Raw genomic sequence first — 27,711 nt, forward strand, 5'->3', positions numbered from 1 at the left:
TAGATGATCAAGTGGAGGAATGATTCCTCCAACGAGGAGGTTGAGAGTGCAGTTTAGGCGATAACTCACGAGGTCAGGGACACCTCCCTGTTCGTAGCAAGTATTACATGTTGGGGTGTGTTCTCAACATACCACATTTACCTCTTTTTACCTGCCGGACAATGCCCACAAATCCTTGATCACTTTTTCTATACAAGTCTTTGGACAATTTTTCCTTTGGTCCTGTGGTGGCTGCTCAACAAGTTTGTAGCTACCCCAGCTCCTGTAATTGGACAAGTAGCATCTTTTCTAAGGTATTTGGTTGGCAAGAGAGAGGTATGTGATTGATGGGTTCTCCCTCCTTTTTCTTCCTTTCCCTTTTAGAGTTAGAGAGTGCCAGGCCACATACAAGCTGGAAGGACGAGAATGCAGGTAAGCTATGTAACTGAGCACTAGTCTGTCATCAGGATATGAATAGATATAAGTTCTTCCACCTCTTTCAACAATGGAAGAGGACGATAGGCAGTGAAACAAATCCATCGAGTTACATATGCCAGTTTTACTGTCTCTGACAGTATATGATGCAAGGTTCTCTCAGCCTTTTTAAGTAATTGAATTTCAAATTTCATTACTTCAAGGTTCAGAAGTCTAGTAGCTGCAGCATCCTGTATGTCCAGCAAGGATAGAAGTAGGGAGTCATCCTTCCTTTGCTCCTATCTGACCAGAAAAATGACATTCCCTGGTCTGATGAACCTACCTGTTGGCTTAGAGGGTACCCAGATATCCACCCACCAGTGGGTAAGTCTCCTATGCAAAAAACAAAAGTTTGTATTTGTTTAGGAACAAATATCAAAGTAATTTGAAGTTTTACTAAACCTGAAGTTCTTTACATATATTGCTCACCTCAGCCACCCCTCCCAGTCCGACACCAAGGCCAGAAGGCAGAGTGGACTGCAGACTGATAAGTGGTCAGGGCTTTCCTCTACTGTTGGTTGTTAACTACCTTGTCATTAAGTTTGAATGGCTATTTCCAGCTCATGCTTCAAGCAAAATCCTTATGTAAAGAAATTCAGGCATGTATGTTAGGAAAATTTCAAATTACTTTTAAGCTTTGATATTTTGCAGTTGAATATAAGCTGTGTTCCCACCTGCCCAAACTCTGGTTGAATATGAATAAAATAAGTAGTTTTTATCAGTTACAGAGATAATATTTTTTTTTCCAGAAATACCAGCCAGTTAGCCATAGCTTCGCCGATTACGTAATTACAAGATCTCAAGGATGTAGTCGTCTTGAGCATCAACATGTAAATGAAGAGTTTGGCACCAGGCATATGTTAACGACAGGAATGTTTAGAGAAAGGCCTATCCCTCTTGATAGAATTAACAAGGTAAGTTTTTAGGATACTTAGGATATAGGAGGGAAAATGTAAAGGTATGTGTTGTACAGTATTGTAACAAAGTTTTGCACAGTATAAACTTTTTATGGTGTTCTGTAACAAATACAGATTTATACTGGTTAGACAACAAAGTTTGCTCTAAATGCAGATGTCTACAAAGGAATTGAAAAAAAACTAATTCTTGTTAGCATGTTCTTTCACTGGCAAATCACCATTTTAAATTTCTAATGAAGATACAGGAATGATGGGTAGCATCATTATGTATACTGTATAAATTACAAACCATTGCTTTACAAAGTTCTCTCAGGTCTTCATGGGGCATACCTCCAACCCTTATTATTTGGGATTAATCTTGTTGACTGTTGAAGTAAGCTTACAACTTTGCACTATTAGGTGTGATTGGCAGTCAAACTAAACAAAAGAATAATGCTTGGCTGACCCAGTTGGACTGTGTAATTACCTGTTTCCCACCAAGTGGCATTGAAGTCTTGACATTATTGTGAGAATTCTTCATGCCATGTCCTTTTGCATACAGTGTGAATTGGATGGAGTAATTTGGATTATTTTAGACTGTTTTTCTCATGTATGGTATGTTCTTGTTTTCTAAATTTACATTATGTCATCCACAGTAAGAAGAGACAGAAGCATTAGGTTCTGTATGAGGGAATGTTGTGTAAACTGAATGTATTCGGTTAAGCATGAGGGTCTCATAGATGTTGCCAGTTGGGGTAATGAGTGTGATTTTATTTATTCTTAGTATGAGAATGTGAGGAATGGTCTGATGAGAATGAATAATTTTGTCAAGTATCAAAAAATGTGAGGGGGCCATTAGTTATGTAGACAGTCAGTTTAGGTCTGGTCATAAGTCTACTTTATCTTTTTTTTTTTCTTCTGTTGTTATTCCTCACACTCTTTTACTCCATCTCCTAATGCACCCTGTGTAGTTGTTAGGTAAACCTGAAGACATGAGTTTACTTCTGTTGTCAGTCAGGCACTTCACCTCCCCCCGAAAGAGAGATGGTGTCAGAGCCTTTCTGTCTGTCTGTAGCCCAACCTTTGGACTGCCCTGCATTAGTAGGTCTCCCCTGCCAGGGAACCAAGGTGTGTCTCAGGGCAGAGTTCTGTTCCCTTCTCCACCTCAGTGGCAACTGTTTCCTATCCTAAATTTGACATGAAAATTACACCATTGAAGGAATTACTCAGCCTCATCTGTGGTGGACCAAATTGTTATCATCTGTCTTTGGGTCAGGCTTGTCTTCCATTCCACCACTACTAACAGATGATGGTAGATTGCTTACTGGCCCTAGGGAAAAGGTTGAACTGCTTCATTGGGCTTTTGAAACTAAACAGTTAGCTGAGGATGTCTTTCTCCCTGATACTGTATTTATCATCCAGAATCTATTCTTACAAAATTTGCATTTAGTCTAGAGATGTTAAGAAAATTTTTGATAAACTTTATAGCTGGGGTGGAGATCCTGATGGTTTCTTCCCTTTGTTTTTAAAAAAGTTTTTAGTGTGCTGTTTCCCAAGATTAGTAGATTCTATAGATTTTTATGTCAACGAAGTGTCTTTATGAATGAGTGCAAGCTTAGTAATGCAGTGCCTGTTCCAAAGAGTGGCATATCTGTGGACTGCAGTAACGACAGGCCAATTGCTATTCTCCCTGTGCTCTCCAAAGTTGTAGAAAAACTTACTTGTAAACCACTATATAAGTAAGGCAGTCCCGGGTTACTTCAGTCTCGCATTATGTCATTCCGAGTTTACGCCGCTTTTCAAACATGTTCATAAAAAAATCAGTTCTGGGTTACAGTGGATATTCCGAGGTTATGTCGTTATCTTAAACCGCGACGGAACAGTAAAAGCATATACAGCTACTAAAGTCAAAATTTGGAGCTCTTTGGATGCACACCACATCAGAATGCAAATAAAATACTGTACAGTACACCCAGAGGATTAAAGGTAAGGCTTTCATCACCTTATTTCTCAATTTTATTAATTTTTCTTGCGACGTTCTGGGTTACGTCGTTTTCCGGGTTACAGCATGGCATTGGAACAGAACCCCCGACATAACCCAGTTAGGTACCTGCAATGCTGTTTTAGACATGACATGCCTTTTGCAAGAGAATCTTGAAAAGAGTTTTGGATGCAAAGTAATTCAAATAGATTTTAGTGCTGCTTCTGATTTAGTAAATCACAAAGCACTTCAGAACTTGGGAGTGAGTTGACATGTTGTAGGATTACTTTGAGATTTCTTTACACGTAGGCAGCAGCAAGTTGCTGTTGATGGGATCTTTAACGAACCAAGACTTACTGTGTCTGGAGTTCCACAGTGAAGTGTTCTTTGTCCACTGTTGTTTTTAGTGTATACAAGTGATATGGTTGTTGGCCTGGAAAAAAAGATTGTTCAATATGCCAATAATGCAACACTTGTGGGTGTAGTAAAGTCTCCACTTTTGAGAAAGGAAGCTGCCCTCGGCCTCAATCGGGACATGGACCGGATCAGTGAATGGTGTATTCAGTGGGGTGTAAGGCTGAACTCGGGTAAAACGAAAACACTAATGATTAGCAGATTTTGTACAGATTTTCCACCCCATCCTCCCCTTCAGATGGATGGGACTTTGCTCAATGAGTCTGAAGCTTTAACTATTCTAGGTGCAACTTTTGACACACATCTTACTTTTGAGAACCATCTACTGAAAGGTTCAGCAAATGCCACACAAAAATTAGGTATTGTTTGTAAGGCCTCATATATTTATAACAGCAGTAAAATGAATGCAACTTGTTTTAGGTTGTTTGTCCTTCCTTTAATAGAATACTGTTCTCAGGTGAATGTCTGCTTCTTCCAGAGATTATCTATTTTAGATAGAGACTGGTTTGTGACAGTGGGTTTCTGTTTCCTAATGTTAGCAGTTATGACTTGGACCACTGACAGATGGTCTCTTGTTTGTCAGTTTTTTATAAGTTGTATTTTAACAGAGATCTTTCACATTCACAATTAATCCCTGATCCCCTTTTCCTGCCGAGAGCAACCAGATTCGCTGAACAATACCACCAACATATAGTAAATGTGCCACACTGTGGAACTCATCTCCAGAGGTCGTTTATTCCTTACATCGTTGGACTGTGGAACAGCCTCTCTGAGGATGTCATGCAGTTGGAACTTTGGAAGTTCAAGCGAAGATGCAATGCATTACTATCATAATACATTTCTCCTTGTATTTTTATAATGTACTTTCATTTTTATTTATTGATTTATTGATATGTTAATTTACCTGTTTTTCTAATAACTGATCTCTTTCTGTGTATTTCCCATTACCTTCTGTTACTTCTTTCAAATGAACCCATATTGGGAAGCTTGAATTTCAAGTCAGTGGCCCATGTGGGCTTATTCCATATGAATAGGGTTCATCTTCTGATTGGCAATAATGATAATGATAATATTCGCTAAACGTTTTATTCAGTAGAGACGGCGTCAGGCTCTTACAATCTCAGAAATTCTTTAGTCACTGTCGAAATTTTTGCACAGTTTTCCATTAGCCGTTACATGAAATTTTATATATGAAAATGTGTGCAATTTCATGTAAAATAGAACAAAAAATAACTCATGGTTGTAGATTTTATCAATTTTGACATATTTTCATATAAATCATGATAAGTGCCAAAATTTCAACCAGTGGTCAACTTTGACTCGACCGAAATGGTAAAAAATGCAATTGTAAGCTAAAACTCTTACATTCTAGTAATATTCAATCATTTACCTTCATTTTGCAACAAACAAGAATTCTCTAGCACAATATTTCGATTTATGGTGAATTTTTGAAAAAACTTTTTCCTTACATCCACGTGCTCTAACTCTGCTGAAAATCACAGAATTTCTTTAGTCACTTTGTCGTAATTTTTGTACCATTTTATATTAGCCATTACATAAAGTTTTATATATGAAAATGTGCGCAATTTCATGTAGAATACAACAAAAAATAACTCATGGTTTTAGCTTTTATCAGTTTTGAAATATTTTCATATCACGGTAAGTGCCGAAATTTCAACCTGTGGTCAACTTTGACTCGACCGAAATGGTCGAAAAATGCAATTGCAAGCTAAAACTCTTACATTCTAGTAATATTCAATAATTTTTCCTTCATTTTGCAACAAACAAGAAGTCTCTAGCACAATATTTCGATTTATGGTGAATTTTTGAAAAAAACTTTTTCCTTACCTCCATGCACTCTAACTGCTGAAAATCTTAGAATTTCTTTAGTCACTTTGTCGTAATTTTTGCACCGTTTTATATTAGCCGTTACATAAAGTTTTATATATGAAAATGTGTGCAATTTCATGTAGAATACAACAAAAAATAACTCATGGTTGTAGCTTTTATCAGTTTTGAAATATTTTCATATAAATTATGATAAGTGCCGAAATTTCAACCTGTGGTCAACTTTGACCCGACTGAAATGGTCGAAAAATGCAATTGTAAGCAAAAACTTGTACATTCTAGTAATATTCAATCATTTACCTTCATTTTGCAATAAACGAGAAGTCTCTAGCACAATATTTCGATTTTTAGTGAATTTTTGAAAAAAAATTTTATGTCCGCACGGTATGAATTCATGCATCATTTTGTGATAATATTTTCTCTCTGTTGCTTTGATCGTTTTACAATTTGTTATATATCAAAATCATCGCAATTTAGTGTACAATACAACGGAAAAAAATAGCTCATTAACTTGAACCGTTTTGCTCACAGCGCGATTTGTATACAATTATATATGAATTTTTTTTTCGCTGTCATATATTCCAATATTTATATATGATAATGATATTTTTTTTAATTTCTGATGGTTGCATACTAAACTTCAGGCAATGAGAAAAAAAGGAGCCAAAAATGAACTCTTAATCTTAAAAACTAAGCGTGCTGTGATTTAAAAAAAAAACTTTCTTTCCGCTCCGGCGCTAACTCCCAAACCCTGCCGGCATACGGCAGACACTTTTGTAAATAGAGGCTCGGCGTTTAGGGTTAAAGTAATGGGAACTGTTTTGTTCATATTTATCTTATAAAGTAGCAGTGGTCAGTTGCTGTTTTTGACACATTACATCATTGCTTCCTTAACCTCAAAGTGTCTAAGGCCATTGCCAAAGATGTTTGCGTGATGTTTGAAGCCTTCCCTCTAGCATCCTGTGCGTGCAGACTTTTCCACTTGGAAGTTCTGCGCAGAATATCAATCCAAACTGCCCTTGAGTTCTTCCTTTTCAATATGCTTATTTGAGGTGTTGAAGGCTGACAAACTAAGTGAAAGAATTGCAAAGGCAACTGTAACTGATGTTTTGAATTCTCACAGTCAAGTAAGAGGCCAAATACAAAGTTTTTGAAGTGTCTTGGGTAGTGATGATTCTCAGGGAAGGATATTTTGTACTTTTGTTACTCTTCCATCTTGGTCAGCATCCTTGATATCCTCCATCTTGGTCAGCATCCTTGATATCCTTCCATGCCCACCATCTAAACAAAGTGAAGTCCTGAATTTGGAAGATCAGACATTTGTTATGCAAGATGATCGAGCTGATTTTAGATAAGTCAGCGAGATCTTACCATGGACTTTTTCTTGTTCCCAAGACCTTGTGGGGCTGTAGAACAGTATTGGACATTTCCTGTCTCAAGTTTGTTTTACTCCCTTTTCAACTGAGTCATTCCGTTCAGCCTTAGCAGCCTCTGGAAGTGTGACTGAATCTTTTCTGTAGATATGCAGGATTAGTATATCATTGTATCTATGCTTTGTCTTCAAAGGGAAGGTTTTCCAATTCAAGCTGTGTGTTGGTTTGAGCACAATGCCACATGTATTCTCCCATGGTTGGGTTCATTAGTGGGAGGAAGTCACCTGCTAGGAGTCTGAGTTCTCCTAATTTTGGATGACTGGTTAGTTCTCACTTGAATTAAAAAATAAATGTTTTTATTTGAAATAAAAGAAAAACAGCGTTTCATTTATTGGCCTCACGAACTCCTTTCGGGCTATTTTGAGAGCGAAAGATTGTCTTCTGCATCTAGCTTTGGTGCTGGGCATTCTGATTACAGTAATGTCAATAAGTCTGTGCTTCTCCAGCCCAGTCAATTGTTTACTCACAGTATATGGGGATGATGACCAACTCTCTCATTTTGGGTTTGTCAGAGACACAGAGAATTTCAACCCATATAAGTCTTGCGCCAAGAAGTGGCTACCTCTTTTTGGGTCACTTAGCCTCTTTAGTGAAGTTTGTTAACATGGCCTGTCTAAGAATAACCAGATTAGGCTTACCTCGAGAAATCCTGGGTCAGGTTTGATTTTCTTGACTTTGTTCCAATGGTAATTTATTCAGGTCTTTATGTTCACTCCATTGGTTGGGAGATCAGTCAAGACTGTTGATGGATCTGCATCTAGACCTCTGGGGCCCAGACCACACATTGTCCTCAGTTGCTGCAGGGTCAGGTTGGGGGCCCATTCTGGAGAACATTGGAATGTTAGGGAGTTGGATGCTATAGGAGACTAAATGCATACAAACAACCTAGAGCTTTTGGCAGGTTGAAGATCTGATGTAAGAAGAAAATCTGATCACAGACAAGATGGTCATAGCTTACCCCAACAAAGCTGCTAATGACTATAAATTATCGTGCACCGGCAACATGGATGAAACTCAACCGTAATTAAAATTGGAGAGAGAGTATTTTAATCAAAATTACTGGGCATGAAAGAATACATTACTGCTATTTTTACGCCGATAAACGATAAATACATAAAGCTCATATTATGATGAAATCAAGTGAGAAATAGCAAAAGGAATCTTGATTTTTTTACACAAAACAAATGCCCAACATCATCTATTAATGAAAAAATTAGCTAAATTAATTTTACAAGGAGACATATTTAAGGTACATTTCGACTTAAAAACACTTCGTACAGTATAATGAAAAATAACCTTGTCCCATATAAATAAAGTATCTAGTGATTCATTTACGCTAACTAGAAGCAAGAAAAGCTGTCTGAACTGAGTTAAATGCGGCGAAATAAACTTACCGCATAAATATTTCCAAACCAAGACATTGATCGCTGATTGCAATTTATAATACAAAAGCAATATAAGAATATATACAATATTGGATACAGTGAATTAAGGCATAACATTTTAAAAGATCCATGGAAAAGATGCATATTCGTTATGTTGATATTTTTATAATACAATATGTGAATATAGAGTAGAGTATGATGTAGGCTAGGCTGAGTATAGTGTAGGGTAGGCTACCATTCATGTATTCAAGGTACCAAATACCCTAGTGTAGGCTAGGCTATACTCGAGATACGTTTATTCCAACAAACGATGGGTTTTTTGGAACCTAATCCCATCATAAGTAGGATAATACCTGTATAAGCATTTTTAGTGTTTTTTTTTTTTTGTGTGGTTGAACTATGAAAATAGGCAGTTCTAAGTGTTTTTAGAAGTGTTCTAAATATTCGCGCAGGTTTTAGCTATTCGCTGGGGGTTGTGGTGCTCATCCCCCACGAATACGGAGGGTTTACTGTACTTACCTAATGTTAAAGTGGTAACCCACCCAGCCTCCCTACATCTTATTGGGTGGTTGGGAAGAACTCTGACAAGAATGTAAACATTCCAATGCCACCTGGTGGGAAACAGGTGATTGCAGACAATCCATCCGTGTCAGCCAAGCATTATTCTTGTATTTATATTAATGGTGATTGCACCTAACAGCATGATGTGAGCCAACTTTAATAGTAGGTAGTATCCAAATAACTTATTTTATCATCAAAATTTTCAATTTTCAAATGATAATGTTAGGGGTTGCTGATTAGTTCCCGAGATATTTCCTGTAATTGTTTGTGCCCTTTTTTCCTCACAATCTCCAAAATGCTCTCTAGTGTCACCTCAACTTAACGGACAGATCAGGGGTCTGCCCTTGACACTTCTACGAAATCTGCTAAATAACAAACCTACACAGTAGGGTACCCAAAGCTAACCCTCATACCTTATAGTCTAGTGCAATTCTGTATAAAGTATTTAATAGCCTATGCTGACCAGCATTTTGTAATTATGATTCAGTTTAAAGTATTGAATAACTTATCATTTTAACTTAGAGATATAAAAGCAAAATGAAATGCTGCTAGTAGTAGGAAGTAAATGAAATGCTGATGAGAGATATAAAAGCAAAATGAAATGCTGCGAATAGTAAGAAGTAAATGAAATGCTGATGGGTATTTTAGTAAGGTATGCCCCTAGAAAGGTCAAGATTAGGACGAATGACTAGCCATGGTTTGATGTACCTTTGCTTTGCCTGTAGTGGTACCATCAATTAGTTCAAGGTGTTGCTTCAGACTGGTAATGGCTGGTCAGGTGTTTACCCAAGTATCCACCTTGGTTTTGGCTTAGGCATTTTTGAAGGTTATTCACTTTGTGAGGTACCCATCCATTTACTTACTCCTGGTGTCCTCAGAGACATGACTCCTCCAGGACACTGCTTGACTTCTCGCCTTGTGGTTTTTTCTCTTAGGAACCAGTGTTAATAAATTGAAGAGTTATGGAGTAAGAGCAGTGTTTTACTTGAACAATCTTTGGGAGTAAATCATACAATCACTATTTAACTTAAAAATTTATTTGCTAATACTTTAGTTACATTTACAAAATCTTCAGTCAGCACAGGTTAACTCCGAATTCCTGTAGACAATACCTAACTGAACAGACCTACAGTTGGTATTATTTCCATATTTATTTTATGATTATCATACTTATATTAGCCCTACAATAACTTCTTTATAAATTATTTTGTACAACAGTCTTATGACAACTGTAGCAATATTAGTAGTCACAACAAATACAAACAATGCACATCAAGACCAAGTTAATTAGTATTCAATTACTTTATATTCTTTGCATTAAAAAGTATAGGCAGTTGCTGATTTTATGCAAGCTTGCTCCTGTACAGCGACACCTAGACGATGTTCAAGGTATTTTTAAGAAACCTACGAACCCTTCTTCTACTAAGGACTTGTCTTTTTTGCCAGTATCTGTGATGGATGAGGAAGGTGACAAGGATGAGGAAGCAGACTCTTCTCCTTCAGCTTATGCATCGCTGCTTAATTTTCTACTTTGAAGTTTCCCCCTTCTTTTTTCTCTCTAGCTGCCCCTGCGTCCACTTTTCAAATGAGTAATGTCACTATTGAATCTTCAAGACTACCTAATATGGTACTATTGACTTCAGCCAGGAATGCACTTAATGAGGTCGAGACCTGGCTCGTGGATAAGACAAGGAAAATATAATTTTTTAGTTACCCTCCTTCTCGTCTTCTGAAGAGAAGATATTCATATTGGGCTGCTGCCTCCTCCCAAGGCGTTATGGATTCGGTCCATAGGTCAGCCTTTTCTGTGGCCAAAGTTATGTTCTCTTCGGTGGAGATAGATCACATGATGATGAATCTCTTCAACGTACAGGCAGTCCCCGGTTTACGACGGGGTTTCTGTTTTTACACCGCGTCGTAAACCGAAAATTGTCGAAAATCGTCAAAAATCCTAAGAAAACCTTACTTTTAATGCTTTGGGTGTATTGAAAATGACGTAAACTGCATTTTTATTGAGTTTTTCATCAAATATTATTCTGCCGTTTTGGAGCCATATTTCCTCCGTCGGATCGGTGTACGACGCGTCGTAACTCTGGAACATGTGTCGTAAACCGGGAAATAATTTTTGATGAATATATTTGAAAAGCGTCGTAACCTTGGAACGTCGTAAGCCAGCCCGTCATAAACCAGGGACTGCCTGTATTCGAGATCATGAGTTTTGTGGACTGGTCGGTAGGCACTCTCGTACATAAAGTACAGGAATACGGTGCCTTGCCTACTGAACTTTCTTTAGATATCTTCGGAGTCCTTTCGTGTATGGGTAAAGGGATAAGGGATGGAGCACAGGAGTTGGCTTCACTCTTCACCATGGGAGTGTTAAAGAAGAGGGAGTTACGGTGTTCGCACACCTCTCAAGGAGTGACTTTGATTCAGAGGTCGGTACTTCTTTTTCTCCCCTGTCGAGAGACAGTTTGTTACCTCTGTCAGTAATCAGTGAAATTTCTTCTACCTTACAGAAGAAATCTACACATGATCTTCCAGCCAAGTCATTGAGGCACCCTAAGGCGGTGGGTTTTAAGTCTTCATCTCATCTACAACCTGTTCCCTTTTGTGGTAGTAGGCAGAGATACTCCTCAAGAGCAAGACCGAACGTGTGATTCCAGTCTCAGACTGTTAAGAAGTCCGCCTCTTAAACCTTTCTCAAGAAAGTGAATTGAGTGTCCTCCTTGCTTCAGTAGGTGCCAGACTCTTTCAATATTGGGAGAAAGTGAGCAAGAGAGGTGTGGAGCAGTGGGTTGCGGAAGTTTTAAGGAATGGCTATGCTATCCCCTTCCTAGAAAGACCTCCCTTATTCAAGACGCAGATCGCCTTAACTGCCTACTCCAAGAGTTCGAGGAGATTTTTGGCCTTTGCAAGAGAAGTAGCATCTCTCCTCGAAAAGAAGGCAATAGAGATAGTTCCAAATGTAAATTCAGAAGGGTTCTACAATCAGCTTTTTGTGGTCCCGAAGGCCTCAGGAGGATAGAGGCCAGTTCTGGAGTGCCTTAAATGTCTTTATTCAGATGACAAAATTCCAAGTGGAGACCACCTGTTTGATCCTTTCCCCACCCAGGATGGAGACTAGATTGTCTCGATAGACCTACAAGATGCTTACTTCCACATCCCATTGCACCCAGACTCTTGGAAATATCTGAGATTTGTTTTTCAGGACCAGGTGTTCCAGTTTGGGGTCCTGTGCTTCGAGCTATCAACAGCCCCTCAATATTCACTCATCACTCATGTTCTTGCTCCCCTGGAGCTATGTTGATGGGCATCAACATAGCGTTCTATTTGGACGATTGGATTCTTTGCTCCACATCGAAGGCACAATGTACAAAGGACCTTCAGAAAACAGTACCTCTTGCCCAAGACCTGGGCTTGCTAATAAATCATGAGAAGTCTCAGATGACTCCTTCACAGGAGATAGTTTATCTGGGGATGACTCTCAATTCTCATCTTTTTCGGGCTTTTCCCTCTCCGGAAAGAGTAGTCATGCCTAAAGAAGATAGACGAAATGCTTTGCCTCCAGATGTGTTCAGCGAACAACTGGATGAGCCTCCTAGGGACGTTAGCTTCTATGGAACAGTTCGTCTCCCTAGGGAGACTGGATGCGAAGGTATTCCAGTTTTTTTTTTTTAAGGGAAAAATGGGACAGGAAAAGATTTCCAGACTCCTTCACATTCCCAGTATGCAAGAAACCAAGAGGCACCTGCTTTGGTGAAAGTCAAGAGACAGGTGGCTGGAAGGAAAGCCTCTGTTTCCACAGAGCCCAGACCTGAACTTTTATGCTGACGGATCAGACATGGGTTGGGGAGCCCTTGTATGGAACAAGGAGATCTCTGGAACGTGGTCGAGAGATCAGATGATCCGTTGGCACATAAATGTCAAAGAATTAAAGGCAATCCACTTGGGTCTGATGGCCTATTCGTCAGTGGTATGCTGAAGGATGGTAGTGGTCTACTCGGACAACACGATGGCACTGGCATACTTAAACAAACAAGGAGGAACTCTGTCTTTTTTCCTCTGCAAGGCAGCGAGGGACCTCCTTCTATGGGCAGACTAGAATTTTACAAGGTTGTTGACCAGTTTTTTCCAGGGCAAACTGAATGTGTTGGCGGATCAGCCAAGCCGACAGAACCAAGCAATTCCCACAGAATGTACTCTTGATCCATTGGTCTGTCTAGACTCATGGAAACTATGGGGAAAGCCTGTGTTGGATCTCTTTGCGATGTCAAGGAATCATCGGCTTCGTCTTTTCTGGTCTCCAGTGCCGGATCCACAAGCATGGGCCATGAATGCCATGCTTCTCAACTGGTCTGACAAGGTCCTGTATGCCTTTCCTCCCTTCAGGATGATGAGTGTACTAAACAAGTTTCACCCATAGCAGAATGTGATGATGATTCTGGTAGCCCCCTTTTGGCCCTTGAGGGAATGGTTCCCAGAACTAATGAATCTGCTGGTAGATTTTCCAAGACTCCTCCCTCAGAGGAAAAAGATTCTCAGACAACCCCACATCAGGCACTTTCATCAAGGTTTGTCTTCTCTGGCTCTGACAGGATTCAAACTGTCAAAAGATTCCTCAGAGCAAAGGGTTTATCAAGGGAAACTGTGGAGGCTATTTCAAAATGTAGATGTCAATCCTCAGCTAACATCTACCAGAGCAAATGGTCAATTTCCCGAAGTTAGTACAAAAGTAATAGAATCTCTTCTAAAACAACACTGACAGAGATTGCAGACTTTCTTTTATTCTTGAGGAACTCCAAGAGTTTATCGCCTTCGACCATGAAAGGCTACAGAGCAATGCTGAGCTCTGTGTTTATACATAGGGATCTGGATATATCCTCAAATCAAGACCTTTCAGACCTCATTAGGTCTTTTGACACTAGGAAACAAAATCACTTGGAACTTGGAATCTGGACGTAGTCCTAAAGTGGCTCTCGGGACCACCGTTCGAGCCCCTGAACTTAGCCTCATTCAGGAACTTAACTAAGAAGACTATTTTTAGTAGAATTATCAACAGCCAAAAAGAGTCAGTGAAATTCAGGCCATTGACAAGAGGGTCGGATTTTCAGGAGGCGAAGCAGTCTGCTCCTGTATTTTGGGATTTCTCGCTAAGAACAAGAACCCGACTAATCCCTGGTCTCTATCTTTCAGCACTAAAGTACTAACAGATACACTTGGACCAGAAGAGATTGAGAGGGTACTTTGTCCAGTAAGAGCCCTAAAGTTTTACCTTCTCAGGACAGAGATGATTAGGGGTCCATCTGGCAACCTCTGGATTTCGGTCAAGGATCAATCTCATCCTCTTCCAAAGAATGCTGTCCTTCTGCTTGAGGGATACCATTTGTGATGCACACTTGCTAATGAGAGAGGAGGATTGTCCTATCTTGAAAGTAAGGGCACGTGGAGCCAGACCTGTGGCTACTTCATTAGCTTTTAAATACAATCTGTCACTCTCTGCAGTACTCCAAGCGACTTATTGTAGGTGCAGGTCCGTATTTGCCTTGCATTGTGGAAACAGCTTTTAACAATTGCAGTACCCTAGGACCTTTATCGATGGCTGGCATGGTATTGGAGGAGGGAGTATAGGAAGCAATCTTTCCTTCCTCATCTCTTGACCTTGGTTAATGGTGTTGAGTTCTAGGGGAGTCTGGGGGTACATTGTGCATGGATACCCACTAATCTTTTTTAGTGTTAGGTGGTGTTTTTTAATGTTTTATGGCATAGATAACGGTGTTGTGTTTTTGTGGTTTTTTATGGTACTGTGCCCTGGGCAGGGGCAAAATTTCTTGGTGCTTCATTTAGCGTTCGGAAATGTCCTTCTCTGTGAAGCTCCCATTGATGTAGCAGACAACCCTTGACCATGCAGCCACATCTCTATGGTTAAGATGAGCGCACAACCAGAGGCAGTAACTTCCTGCTGCGACTGTCTTACCAGGTAAGGAAACAACAAGCATTTTTAGTAATGCTGGCAGGCACTTTTTCCCTTAATTCATTACATTTATTGATGTTTTGGGGAAGAACAGTCCATACATCCCAACTCCAGTCAGTGTGGGAATCAGCTATGTAATTCCTTGGTAAGTTTTTACTTATATAAAAATGTCATTTTATGGTAAAATAAGATTTTATATATACTTACCAGTACTGTAATTACAGAGTGGTAGCCCACCCTCCTCCCCTCACATGGATGCTAAGCATAAACATATTGGAGCCTTCTGCTCAGTTGTTCCTCTTTTGCCCAAAAGTGGGTGGGGTCAGTTACCTACACTGTAATATAAACAAAAGAATCGCTACCGCTAATTTCAAATTTTAGCTGGCAGTTAATAGAAACTGTTAGCTATGTAATTACTTGGTAAGTATATATAAAATCTTATTTTATCATAAAAATGTCATTTGTCTTATGAAGTCAGTGGCATCTTTCTCTCCTGGCAAGCTGAGGAATACAGGAAAGTCATTAGGGATTCTTTCAATTGACTTTATATATATATATATATATATATATATATATATATATATATATATATATATATATATATATATATATATATATATATATATATATATATATATATATATATATATATATATATATATATATATATATATATATATATATATATATATTTCCATTATCCAGAATTGCCATTATCCAGAACTTGACATTATCTGACACACCGGACCAGGGTCAAGGCCCTAAATTTATGTGATATTTCTAAATTTTTTAAATTTGAAAAAAAAAACTGCCCTCCAATGTTTGGCTGGCAATGCTGTGTGGCCTCAAGAAAATGTTGGTAACACTGCCTACACTCAGACTGACTGGTGCCATCAGAGAGGATGGCCAGTAAGGCTGTGTAGAGGAAGGCTCAGAGAAGGGGCTTATTTTGGAAGGTGAGTGGAGCTTGGGAGCAGTTTTTATGGCTGGGAGTGGGTGGAGATGTAGTGCTGGATGGGTGGAGAGGGCTACGTTGACCTGACTCGGACTTAATAGAGCTTGTTTGGTTTCATGTTTTTATATTAATGATACAGTAATTCACATTTTATATAGGATATGTACAATACTGAGATAGGGAGAGAGAGAGAGAACAATAACTGAGGTATCTTTACATCAGAGTCCAAGTACAGTAACACACATGCACTCCTTCACTTTTTTATTTATATTTTATGCTACATATTCTCATTTATATTTTTACTGTATTTTCTGATTTCTTATCCTCTCAAACCAAAAAAGATAAAGCAATTAGACGATAAGTACAAAGAGAGAGAGAGAGAGAGAGAGAGAGAGAGAGAGAGAGAGAGAGAGAGAGAGAGAGAGAGAGAGAGAGAGAGAGAGAGAGAGAGAGAGAGAGAGAGAGAGAACAATTATCGAGGTATGTTTACATCAAAGTCTAAGTACAGTAACACGCACTCCATCACTTTTTTATTTACATTTTATGCTACTTCAGTATTCTCATTTATATTTTTACTTTATTTTCTAATTTTTTATTCTTTCAAATTGAAGATGAATGTAATTATGTGCTTAGGTTACCAGAGAGAGAAAGCAAGAATTATGATGTCACATTACTATAAAATTGTCATTGTAAATCCATAGTATACCTGGATAAATTACTTAGTTATTGCGATGCAGAATGTTGTAATTATAGTCGTTGCTTGGTATTCACTGGGATGCGTACCACACCCACCCACGAATACTGAAACCCCCTCTAAAAATGCTTATAACTGCCTGTTTTAATAGTTCAAACACAAAATGTATACCTTAAACTATCATCCTACACCAAATATACCGTTAACTATCATCTAAAACCCTTCAATATTTCAAAGTCAGCTTACAACATTACCCTTAACTCTCAACGGACGGGCTAATTATATATCATGCAACCCCCCAGACCGTGCAAATTTTAAGGTTGGCCAATTTAAGAAAAAACATATCAGTGGAAAGTGGAAGATATGCAAATGCAAATGGTGTAAGAAAAAAAAATTCTAAAACATTTTTCCTACCTTCCACCGGAAGTTGCAAGTGACTATTAACAACCCTGTGTGGGGCCTCTTTTATGCAACACTAGTAAATTTTACCAAGTTATACATGTTTTTTTTAATAATTTGTTTTATTTTATTTTGTAAAATTATAATTACAGCTCACACAGTATCGTAACAGATAAGAACTAAAATCATTAACAAATTCTGATTATATTTATAAAATATTTACGTAAATTTACTGAGATCGGGAGATGCAGTGACTTTTTTGGAGGTATACATGTTTTTTTCTAATATTTCCTTGTACTTTTCTTTGCAGAATTACAATTATAACTGACATCATATCTTAAAAGATAAGAAATAAAACCAACAGTAATCGCTGGGTATATTTATGAGCAAAGTAGCGCTGTTTTTTCCATTAGAAAAGTGCTAGCCACCTACGTGATGCACACAGAAACTGTTTACAGTAATACCTCGAACTTATGCTAGGTTAGGTTCCAGAACCCCTCGTGTCAGAGGAGGATTCGCATAAGTTTGGTACAGTCACTAAAAATGCTAATAAATGCTTATTTCTAGAGTTTAAACACTAAATATGACCCAAATCATGCTCTCAAAGTACAGCATTAAGCTAACTTTTAAATGAAATTAATGTTTATTTCATTTAAAAGTTAGCTTAATACATTACCCTTAAGAAAGAAATAAATATTTGATGTAAAAATAGAGTGCAGTATCGTAATGGGTATTTGCCACACACTAGGGCATTTACAGTAGTCACGTATACTAATGTTACCCCTAATTCATGGGATGCCATTTTCTTTTTTTCCAACAGCAAAGTAAAAGACTTTTTTTTTGTGTCACAGATGGTACAATTCAATAAAATGAAAACACGTATGTAATGTATGTAGAGGGTACAGGTACATTCAATCAACTTAAAATTATGCAGAGAGGTAAAGAGAAATAATAAGTTGTAAAAATATGTGGGCGCTAACAACAAGAGAGAGAGAGAAGCGTATGCACATTTAAAATATTGTAATATTTGTATCATTTATGTACAAAAATAAAAGTAATACAAATTTTTCATTCCAATTTCACACTTAAAAGCATGAAAACTTATAAATTACTTCAAAAATTAAACATAAACACCTTCTGCAAGGGTATCACGTCTTCTAAAATTATGTAACTTTGCGAATGGGTATCACATCTTGTACAAAAGTAAACTTTACTGTAAATTACCTCTGTATCACATATGTATAAAAATAAAAATAATGCAAAATTAAACAAATACTTCTTCAGGGGTATCAAATCTTCTAAAAGTACGTAACGTTGCTAATGGGTATCACATCTTGTACAAAAGTAAACTTTACTATAAATTACCTTTGTATCATTTATGTACAAAAATATAAATAATACAAAAATTTCATACCGATTTTACACTTAAATGCATGAAAAATTATACAGTTAATTACTGTACTTCAAAAATTAAACAAACACTTTCTGCAGGGGTATCACATCTTGTAAAGTACACTAACTTTATGTGCTGTAATTTCCTTTGTATCATATTTATGCATGCACAAAAATAAAAATAATACATTTTTCCTACAGATTTTACACATAAAAGAATGAAAACTTGAACTTACTTCAAAAATTAGACTTCAACACTTCTGCAGGGTTTCTCTAGGATTTCACAAATGTCACTTGTCTGTGAAAAAATCACACATGCCAATTAGTTAGGTTCCAAAGAAAAGTTTGCATATCTGTGGATTTGCGCAGCTCAGATCACGGAAGTTCAAGGTATTACTGTATACCTTTTTTGGTCAAAGACATGCAGCTTTGACAGTTTTCAAGGTCGAGAGCTCAGTTTTGTTTCACTTTGCAGTTAAATAATTGCTCTATGTAATGGCATAAAAAACAAAATAACAATATGTAGATGAAATAATGAGTAGAAATTAAGACACACAAGAAAACTTTGCACTTCCCCCAAAAAAAAAAATTTGCTAAAAAAAAAGAGGAATTGCGATAAACTCCTTGTTTTTATGCATATTACACCCAGATAAATTACTAGTTACTACAGATTTGCATTATGAGTTCCATAAAAAAACTCTCTCTCTCTCTCTCTCTCTCTCTCTCTCTCTCTCTCTCTCTCTCTCTCTCTCTCTCTCTCTCTCTCTCTCTCTCTCTCTCTCTCTCTCTCTCTCTCTCTCTCTCTCTCTCTCTCTCTCTCTCTCTCTCTCTCTCTCTCTCTCTCTCTCTCTCTCTCTCTCTCTCAAAAATGGTTCTTATTTGACAGTGGGCTTGTGCAATTCCTTCAAGCTGTACTTGCAAAAGCAGTGAGATGCAAAATCCATACACAAGTAAAAGCATCCAAGAAATATCTTGTTGCAATGGCAGAAGGAATTGCAAAGGGCCAATTATAGTTACTGGCCACATCCCCTTTCTCTTGAAGATGACATTTGACTAGTACTTGTGAAGGATGTGGCACCTCTTGAAGCAGTCCCCCCCCCTGATGCAGAGTGCCACGTGACACTCAGTACACTAGTATGGGGTATCCCTCCATATGCTACCATGTAGCATAGTGGACTCCCACTTATTCATGCTTCACTTTATTGCAGATTTTTGTGGAACATATCTTTCACTTTTATGCGGGAACTTTCAATTCACTTTTTTTTTTTTAATTAGGCAGTGAGCTGTTAAAATAGGCAGGTATAAGCATTTTAGTTTAAGGGGTACAGGCATTAGCTGTTCGAAGACATGATGGAGCGATGATGTCTTCGGATGTCCAGAAGGACCGAAGATCCTGGCCCTCTTCTTAGGGGAAGGTGTTTCCTTGATGAGATTGTCATTGGAATCGTCATCATTATCATCATTTCCCTGACACAACAGGGTCAATAGAATGGCAGGCCTAGCGGGCAGGAGGGTGATAATACTCCAGCTGATCAACAGGCAGTGAAGGAGCATGAGGCAGTTCACTGACACTAGCAGGCCATTCTGTGATGTCAAAGTAGAGCAGTGCATATGGTGCCATCATGTGAAATTCTATTAGAGTCAGCTTTTGTACATCTGTGGTGTACTTCTGGTAAAGGATATAAGCATTCTGCAGCAACACCTGGATCAGATAAAGTAACAACTTATTTGTCCACTTGGTACTTCTGTAGTTGAAGCTGTAGTACTTGATCCTCTGATGAAATCAATCAACTCCTCTCATGTATTTGATGTACCGTCATATTACACATGGATGTTACAAGGTGGTTGATTGCAGCGTTGACTTGCCCTGCTTTCATACTTGCTTATGATGCACTTACTCTTCTACTTCCACACCATCAGCATTCGTGATCATAGTGAACAGCCGAGTGTCCTGCCAACACATCAGGAAGGTATTTCCTTTGCAACAGAAATCCATTGTGTTCCGAGGCACCTTGGAACACGCAAATACTTCAGTGGCTTCAGTGCTCCTCATGTCAGCCGTAAAGTGCCAGTAGTGTGTATGCTGTGCTCCAAAATTTCCTCAGACAGGTCAGCAGAATTATAAAAATTGTCCAAGAAGACATGGTATCCTTTATTCAGATATGGTGCCAAAAGTCCAAACACAGTATCACGAAGTGTGTGCGACACACTGTGATAAATGTGAAAGTCCAGTACGTATCCGCTTTCAGCCTCACATAAAAAATAAATTTTGTTGTCAGGTTTCTGGGGTTAAAAACTTTATTGATGATCCTTCTTTGTAAGAAAGCATGCTCTCGTCCAAGGAAAGATTTTGCAATGGTGTATACAGCCTCCTCCACTTCTGCACATACTCCATGATGGTCTGGACCAGCATGAGCTTATCCCTGTTGCCCTTTGGCACTGCCTCTCGATTGAAGTGGAGATATTTGCCAATTTACATATACCAATTATGTTATCATTTGTTGTGCAGTCGCTGGGACGCAGGGATCTGGCAACCAGTAATACTGTTTCTGAGGCAAACGTCACATCCCCTTAAATGTGCGCAACCCAGGGTAGTGTGCATTGTTGGAGATGTACCCGTGCCACAAGTATTTGGTTGCCATCTGCAATTTCACTGTGCAAAGCATTGCATACATATTTATTTCAGTTACTAATACTCGAGAAACTCGAGTGTGAGAAAAAACTGGAGGAAACCAAGAGGTGTACTGTAGTAGGAATGGGCACAGACATCCCTAGGGTGGCACTGGATGGGTAATGGGGCATTAGATCACGTGACCAATCAGGAACTTCATCCACTGTGAGTCGCTGCCATGTTTTGCTTTGTTTCCCCCCTCTCCCTCTCCCATTCCCTCGTGCACATAGGCAACCATGCTTACATGATGGGACAGATAAACCACCTGTTTTCATAAATTTACTGACTGTTCATCATCATCATCAGCCCTTGCCTCATTATCATCATATCACTTTCATTCCCCCCTTCCCTCTCTTCAACCCCAAACGCAGTCCTATCCCGCAAATACACACAAATTTTCTTCCAGCATTCTCTGCAATTCAGGTCTTTCTGGCTCATCTTCTGACTTCTCAAATTCATGTTAACTTTCCGACTCATCAGCAGGTTGCGTTTTTGCTGCTCGGCAAGTGACAAAATACAGTAATACCCCGAACTTGGGCGATTTGAGTTGCGCGAATTCACAGACACACGAACTTTTCATTGGAAACTAACTATCGCACAAGTTTTTCACAGACATGCAAACATAAGTGAATACTGGGAAACCCTGCAAAAGTGTTTATGTTGAATTTTTTTGTAATTTATAAGTTATCAAGCTTTTATATGTAAATTAAATAACATTAAATGATAAAAGTAATAATTTCTCTCTCTCTCTCTCTCTTTTACTGGGATGAGAGAATTTTTATGATACAATATATGTTTATTTGTTTTGTATGATAATTAAATTTTTTACCTAATAGTAAGTACTAATTTTCAGATATTAATAAGACTAAGATTAAATAATAATAATAATAATAAAACTAATTACAAAATTCATATGTGATATGCATTTTAAACAAAAAAATATTTTTCCCTCATCTTCTGTAAGAAGCTCGAAGGCAAAAAGCTGTCAGACACGTCACTTTAACATGCCAAGAAGGGTAGCGTTGCTGATTAGTGGTCAAAGGTTTCTCTCTCTCTCTCTCTCTCCGTTAATTCATAAAAAATTTCACTCTCTCAAGTAAGGACACCTGTTATCTCTCTCTCTCTCTCTCTCTCTCTCTCTCTCTCTCTCTCTCTCTCTCTCTCTCTCTCGTTTGTAGTTAGCGCAGCTCACGTATTGTTTCTCTATATGTCTTTAAGTACACAGTAGATAATTTTAGATTGATCTAATTTTACCTGTACCATCTACAAACTGTAAGTGTGCCGTTTTAAAGCATAGAGACATAGAGCATTTCAGAACAAAGAGAAAGAGACAGAATAAAGAAGTTTCTAAAAACGAGGTTGAGAAGACTTCTAAAAATAGATTGGTGGAATGGGGAGAGAGGGAAATAGTACACTAATCTTCACACTCTCCGATATTCTTACATCTACCATTTATTTATTTTTTTAAGGGTAATGTATTAAACTAACTTTTAAATGAAATTACAGCAACTTTAATTTCATTTAAAAGTTAGTTTAATACTGAATTTCTATCTTTTGATATTAACATAAGAATAACTTTCTCTCTCTCTTAAGTAAGGACAATCTCTCTCTCTCTCTCTCTCTCTCTCTCTCTCTCTCTCTCTCTCTCTCTCTCTCTCTCTCTCTCTCTCTCTCTCTCTCTCTCTCATAGTTAGCGCTCACACATTTTTACAACTTGTTATTTCTCTGTACTTCTAAAAATAGATCGGTCGGAAGGGGAGAGAGACAGAAATTCTCTTCCGACTCTCTTTTTATATCAACTATTTATTTCTTTTTTTTAAGGGTAATGTATCAAGCTAACTTTTAAATGAAGTTACAGTAACTTTAATTTCATTTAAAAGTTAACTTAAGAATTTGGGAGCATGATTAGGGTCATATTTAGTGTTTAAACTTTAGAAATAAGCAATTGTTTGCATTTTTAGAGACCATGCCAAACTTACGCAAAAATTCACCTTGCACGAGGGTTTCTGGAACCTAACCTCGTGTAAGTTTGGGGTATGACTGTATACTGATCACTTGCTGAGTTACAGGTACCATCTTTCACTCCACCAAAAGCATGATCACTTTCCCTGAGATTACTCTCATTTTTGGGACTTTGCCCTTTTGCACTTGTTATTTTTGACACACTTTATTCACTTATACCTGGAATGAGCGAAGGATATGTGAAAAAATTTAAAAAATTGAATCTCAAATAACTGAGATATAACACTTTTCCCATGAGAAGCAAATGCTCATGCTTAACCTTTCACATCCATGATAAGACTGAACAAGATCAACACATTATGGGCCACTGCATGAGATATAAGCTTGCTTACTGGCTCATGCCCATAATCTTGTTTTACCCCCTCCCCCCCACACACACACATACACACTCAGAAGCAAAAAACCTGTGCTAGTGTGAAAAAAGGAATTTATTATTTTTTTTTTTAGGGTGATTATACCAACGGTAAGCTAAAGACTTAAATTTTGATGACTCTATATCCATCATTAGTGAGCGAGAGGGTTAAGATCCATTTTAGAAAGATGCAATGTTTTCTAACTTAATGTAATTAGATTTTTTGTATAATAGGTAATTTTTCTCCCCAGTTATTGGCAAAAAATAGAAGTATGAAGCTTGTCTGTTATATGCACATTCCAAATAATTTAGGTTTCTAGTGCTCCATCAATTTGTTTCTTGTGCTCGATAAATTTGTCACACCATCATGGAGTGGCCTACTGGTATGGCAACAAACCAGAAGGTTACCACTAATATTGTGCCATGCATACAGTACTGTATTGTAGTTTGTATAATGCTAAAGGTACTTGGCAGTGTCATCTGAGACCCAGCTGCCTTGCTTTCAGATGTTTACTCTTCATCTGATCCTTTTGATCTCTCATAATTAACTTTCCAGCTTCATTAACTTTACCTTATTTGAATTTTGAACTAGTACTTTAAAGAAAAAATCCTTATGCTGAGCCCATTTAAAGTCAAGAAATTGGTCACAATGGTCATGTTAAGTTCATGGTGATAGTAGTCAAACAAAAACTTCCCACCTTGGGTGGTCTTACCACTTAATAGCTTCTTAAGGTCAGTGACTACTGAGGATTGTCATAATTAAAGTAAGGTTTGGTGTATATGGAACAAAATAGCCCAAGTTTTGTATGATTGCATCAGCATATCATAAATATGTTGATAAATGTACAAATATTCTTCCTAACTCTTACTAACCCTTACAGATGGTTTCAGTTTTATCCACTTGCACTTTATTACAGAGTTTGGTTTTTTTTTTTCCTAAGTGTCAGATTTGGTAGAAATGAAATGCCATTGCTATATTTTAAAGCCTAACCAACTGAAGTTTTCACAACACAGTTTTTCTTATTTGCATCCTAAAAATTTTATATACCAGTTTATTCTTTTACAGGTCTTTTGCTCACAGTGGCTAAGTGACCATCAAATAGCAATGGGGACTAAGTGCAATAAGTTAATGGTTTATGATGTAAATACCAGACAAATGGACATCATTCCTTCTTTACGCAGTATGGAAGTTATGCGACCACCAGATCAACCTTGTGGTATTCATTCAATTGAAATTAATCCTTCTCGAACACTCTTAGCAACAGGTGCCCTAAACTCGCATGATGTTGCTGTGTATCGACTTCCAACTTTAGATCCTGTTTGTGTTGGAGAAAAAGCTCACAGTGACTGGATATTTGACATGTGCTGGTTGGATGATCAGTTTCTGGTATCAGGGTCAAGAGACACTCGATTAGCTCTATGGAAAATAGATGATGAGTTAGACACAAGCGATACAAACAATCTTCCTAATTATGGACATATTAAACCTGTTAAAGTTAAACAGTGTAGCGGTGCTGAGAAAGTTCGTGCAGTTATATTTAATCCAAATCTAGTAGAAATTGTAGCACTATCACTTAATGCTTATGTACATGTGTGGGATGCTAATAGATTTGCACAGAAAATGTCCAAGAAGCTTCCACATGCCATGGAGAATGTTTGTCTAACAAGGAAAGAAGACAGCTCTCTATATGCCATAGGATCAAAATCTCACACTACACTTCTAGATCCTAGGACGTTACATTATGTAAAAAAGGTAAGCCTTTATGAAGAATAGTGATAAGTCATATTGAAATTTCGAACTGTTATTGCACATTTTGTACTGTATAAGTTTGCAAACATACTGATAACATTGATGTTGTCATAACTTCATTGTATTAACTATGTCAAAATGTTCAGTGCTATCAGAAAAATGGAGCAGTTACAGGCTTTGTTAGACCAAACCAGGGAATCATGATGAAAATTAAACTTGTAAATGAATTGATATCTTAATATTGTGTCACAAAGTTACTAACGAAGAAGTTACTAATGCTTCTTGTTGGAGGGATATCATATGTTAACACAGGAGTTCTTAAATAATTCAGAAAATTATTAGTTAAAAACTTCACAGTTGCTAGTTACTTTATATATAACAACATACTCTGGTGTTCCAAAGGAAAATATCAAAACAAGTGACAATATAAGTCAAATTTTGTTTGGTAGATACAAAACATAGCTATACCAAGTCTCATGTTTTGTAGTGGCCAGTTAGATATTTACTAAACTGATCCTTTTACTCAAAGAGATGAGAGGCCCACTTCCAGAAAGGTAAGTTTATATTTCCAACCCTAATATTTTTTTTTAGTAAATTGCTCTCAAATTAATTTATGGGAAGATTGAGGATAACACAGGGAGTGGTTTGTCTATAAAAATAAAACAGGTTATATGAAAGTGCTCAGGGCTTGTACAAAAATGAACTACTGCTATAAAATGGAAAATTTTTATCTTTATAGCTGCTTATGACAAAAATCTGAATATAGAGTATTTCATGAAAATCATTGTACAGTATATTGCCCTTGTAGTACATGTTGATTGTGACAACATATAGTGTTACAGAAAGTTGCAATGACTTTTGGAAAAAGAAACCAATAAAACTGAATGAAGCACCATTTCCCACGTTACAAAGTCAACTTACCTTTTAGTTCCCAAGACCAGGCCTGTTTTCGAGGAGTGACAGGAAGACTAAAAATTTTTGAAATACTTAAAATTTGTATTCTGTACCCTGATTATATGTACCTATTATTCTGTTTGTTCCTACAGGAATACAAACCATCACTTTTTATAATGGATTACAGTATCTTTCAGCAAGAGCTGGAAACTGGTCAGAACTTGTTAATGGGCTAGTTAACCAGATCGTTAACAGGTGGAGGTAGGGGATGAGTGACCCTCACTCGCCAATCATCACTATCACTTTTCCTTCAATCATGGTGGAATACAGAGGTGCCGTACCCTTCTGTCTAAATGCCTGTTGAAAGCCTGGATTTTTCATGTGTGTTATTGTGTTCTTTTATTGCCTTCTTCATGTGTTTTACTGGAATGGATAAAAATTATAAATGTCATTGTGAGGGATGTGGCTGCCCTCGTGGGTGGTACATGCTGCCCATAATGACGTAGTAGTACTCTGTATGTGCTTCTTGCAGGGGGAAATCCTGCTCTAGGCATTCTGCAAGGAATGTATTAATTGGGATTTTCCACAGTGGATTAGGTTTAGGAATTGGAGGAAGAAGGATTAAAGGCATGCCAGTGTCTTTTTTTTTGGGGCGCTATTTATCTAGGGACACCTCCAAACCATAACCCATAGGTTACTTCTAATCTCCATTTTCCATCCCTCTTCCCTCTATGAGTGTTACTCCTACAATGAGGGGTAGCACTAGGCCTAAAAAATCTGACCACAATGTTTTGCCTGGGGATGTAGCAGCTTTAAATGAAGGTGCTCCATCAGCTGCTGCGTTGCCCTCTGGCAATTCTGATCATGGCTTTAACACTCCTAGTGTCTGTAGGAAGATGTCTTCCTGGGAGTACCTGTGGAAGATATGGTCCCTCTTTTGTTGCTTTCTGGACAACCAGACTGAGGAGAAGTGGGCCTTAACTTCTGAGCCCATCGCAGAGTATGTTCCTGATGGGTCTATGGCCGTTTCACCTTCGTCAGTTGCTATGAAGGGAGTGTATCTTCCTATTGCAGTGGTTCTCCCCGAGCAAATCCTCTGGTGGGTAAGACGGCTGCAGTTCCTACCTTCACCAGTTGTGTTGTGCATAAGGTGAGTGCGATCAGTGGGGAGAAAGCAAAGAAGCACTGGTGGTGCTCTCTCTCTTCATCTTCCTTTTTGTTGGACTTGTCTTCCTCCTCCACAACCCTGAACTCTTCTCTGCATAGGCAGATGAAGAAGAAGGGGAAGTCTAAGGTCTCACATAAGAAGTTGAAGAGGGCTTCAGTGCACTCTTCCTGTCAAGGGGGTAATAGAGGTACACTATCAGCGGGTGATTGGGCTTAGGTAGAGTTGATGACAAGGCACCAGCTCATTTAGACTCAGGGCAGTTCCTGTCTTATCTCACTGAGAGTGCTTGGCTGAGACCAGGATGAGATTGCACCACTTGCTCATTCTGGTCAACCACAACTGGATGATCATGGGAAGGTATGTGCATGGGACAACCCTTCTTACTGTGACTCCTTGGGGTCACACAAAGAGGGGCATTGCCTAACCCACTCGCTTGGCTTGGGTCTGGTTTATGGATCGGGTGCAAGTTAGT

The 27,711-nt window shown here is 38.1% G+C and overlaps 1 protein-coding gene across 1 annotated transcript in view; it reads left to right on the forward strand.

Moving 5' to 3' along the window:
* DCAF12 (DDB1 and CUL4 associated factor 12-like protein) overlaps positions 1 to 27,711 on the forward strand; it is a 155,566-nt gene that overhangs the window by 74,021 nt on the left and 53,834 nt on the right. The window contains exons 4-5 of the mRNA XM_067124272.1: positions 1,203 to 1,367; positions 24,494 to 25,180. Coding sequence (XP_066980373.1) covers positions 1,203 to 1,367; positions 24,494 to 25,180 — 852 coding nt within the window. The remainder of the gene's footprint in view (positions 1 to 1,202; positions 1,368 to 24,493; positions 25,181 to 27,711) is intronic.

This window comes from Macrobrachium rosenbergii, chromosome 22 (genome assembly GCF_040412425.1).
Source record: "Macrobrachium rosenbergii isolate ZJJX-2024 chromosome 22, ASM4041242v1, whole genome shotgun sequence".
Taxonomy (NCBI): Eukaryota; Metazoa; Arthropoda; class Malacostraca; order Decapoda; family Palaemonidae; genus Macrobrachium; species Macrobrachium rosenbergii.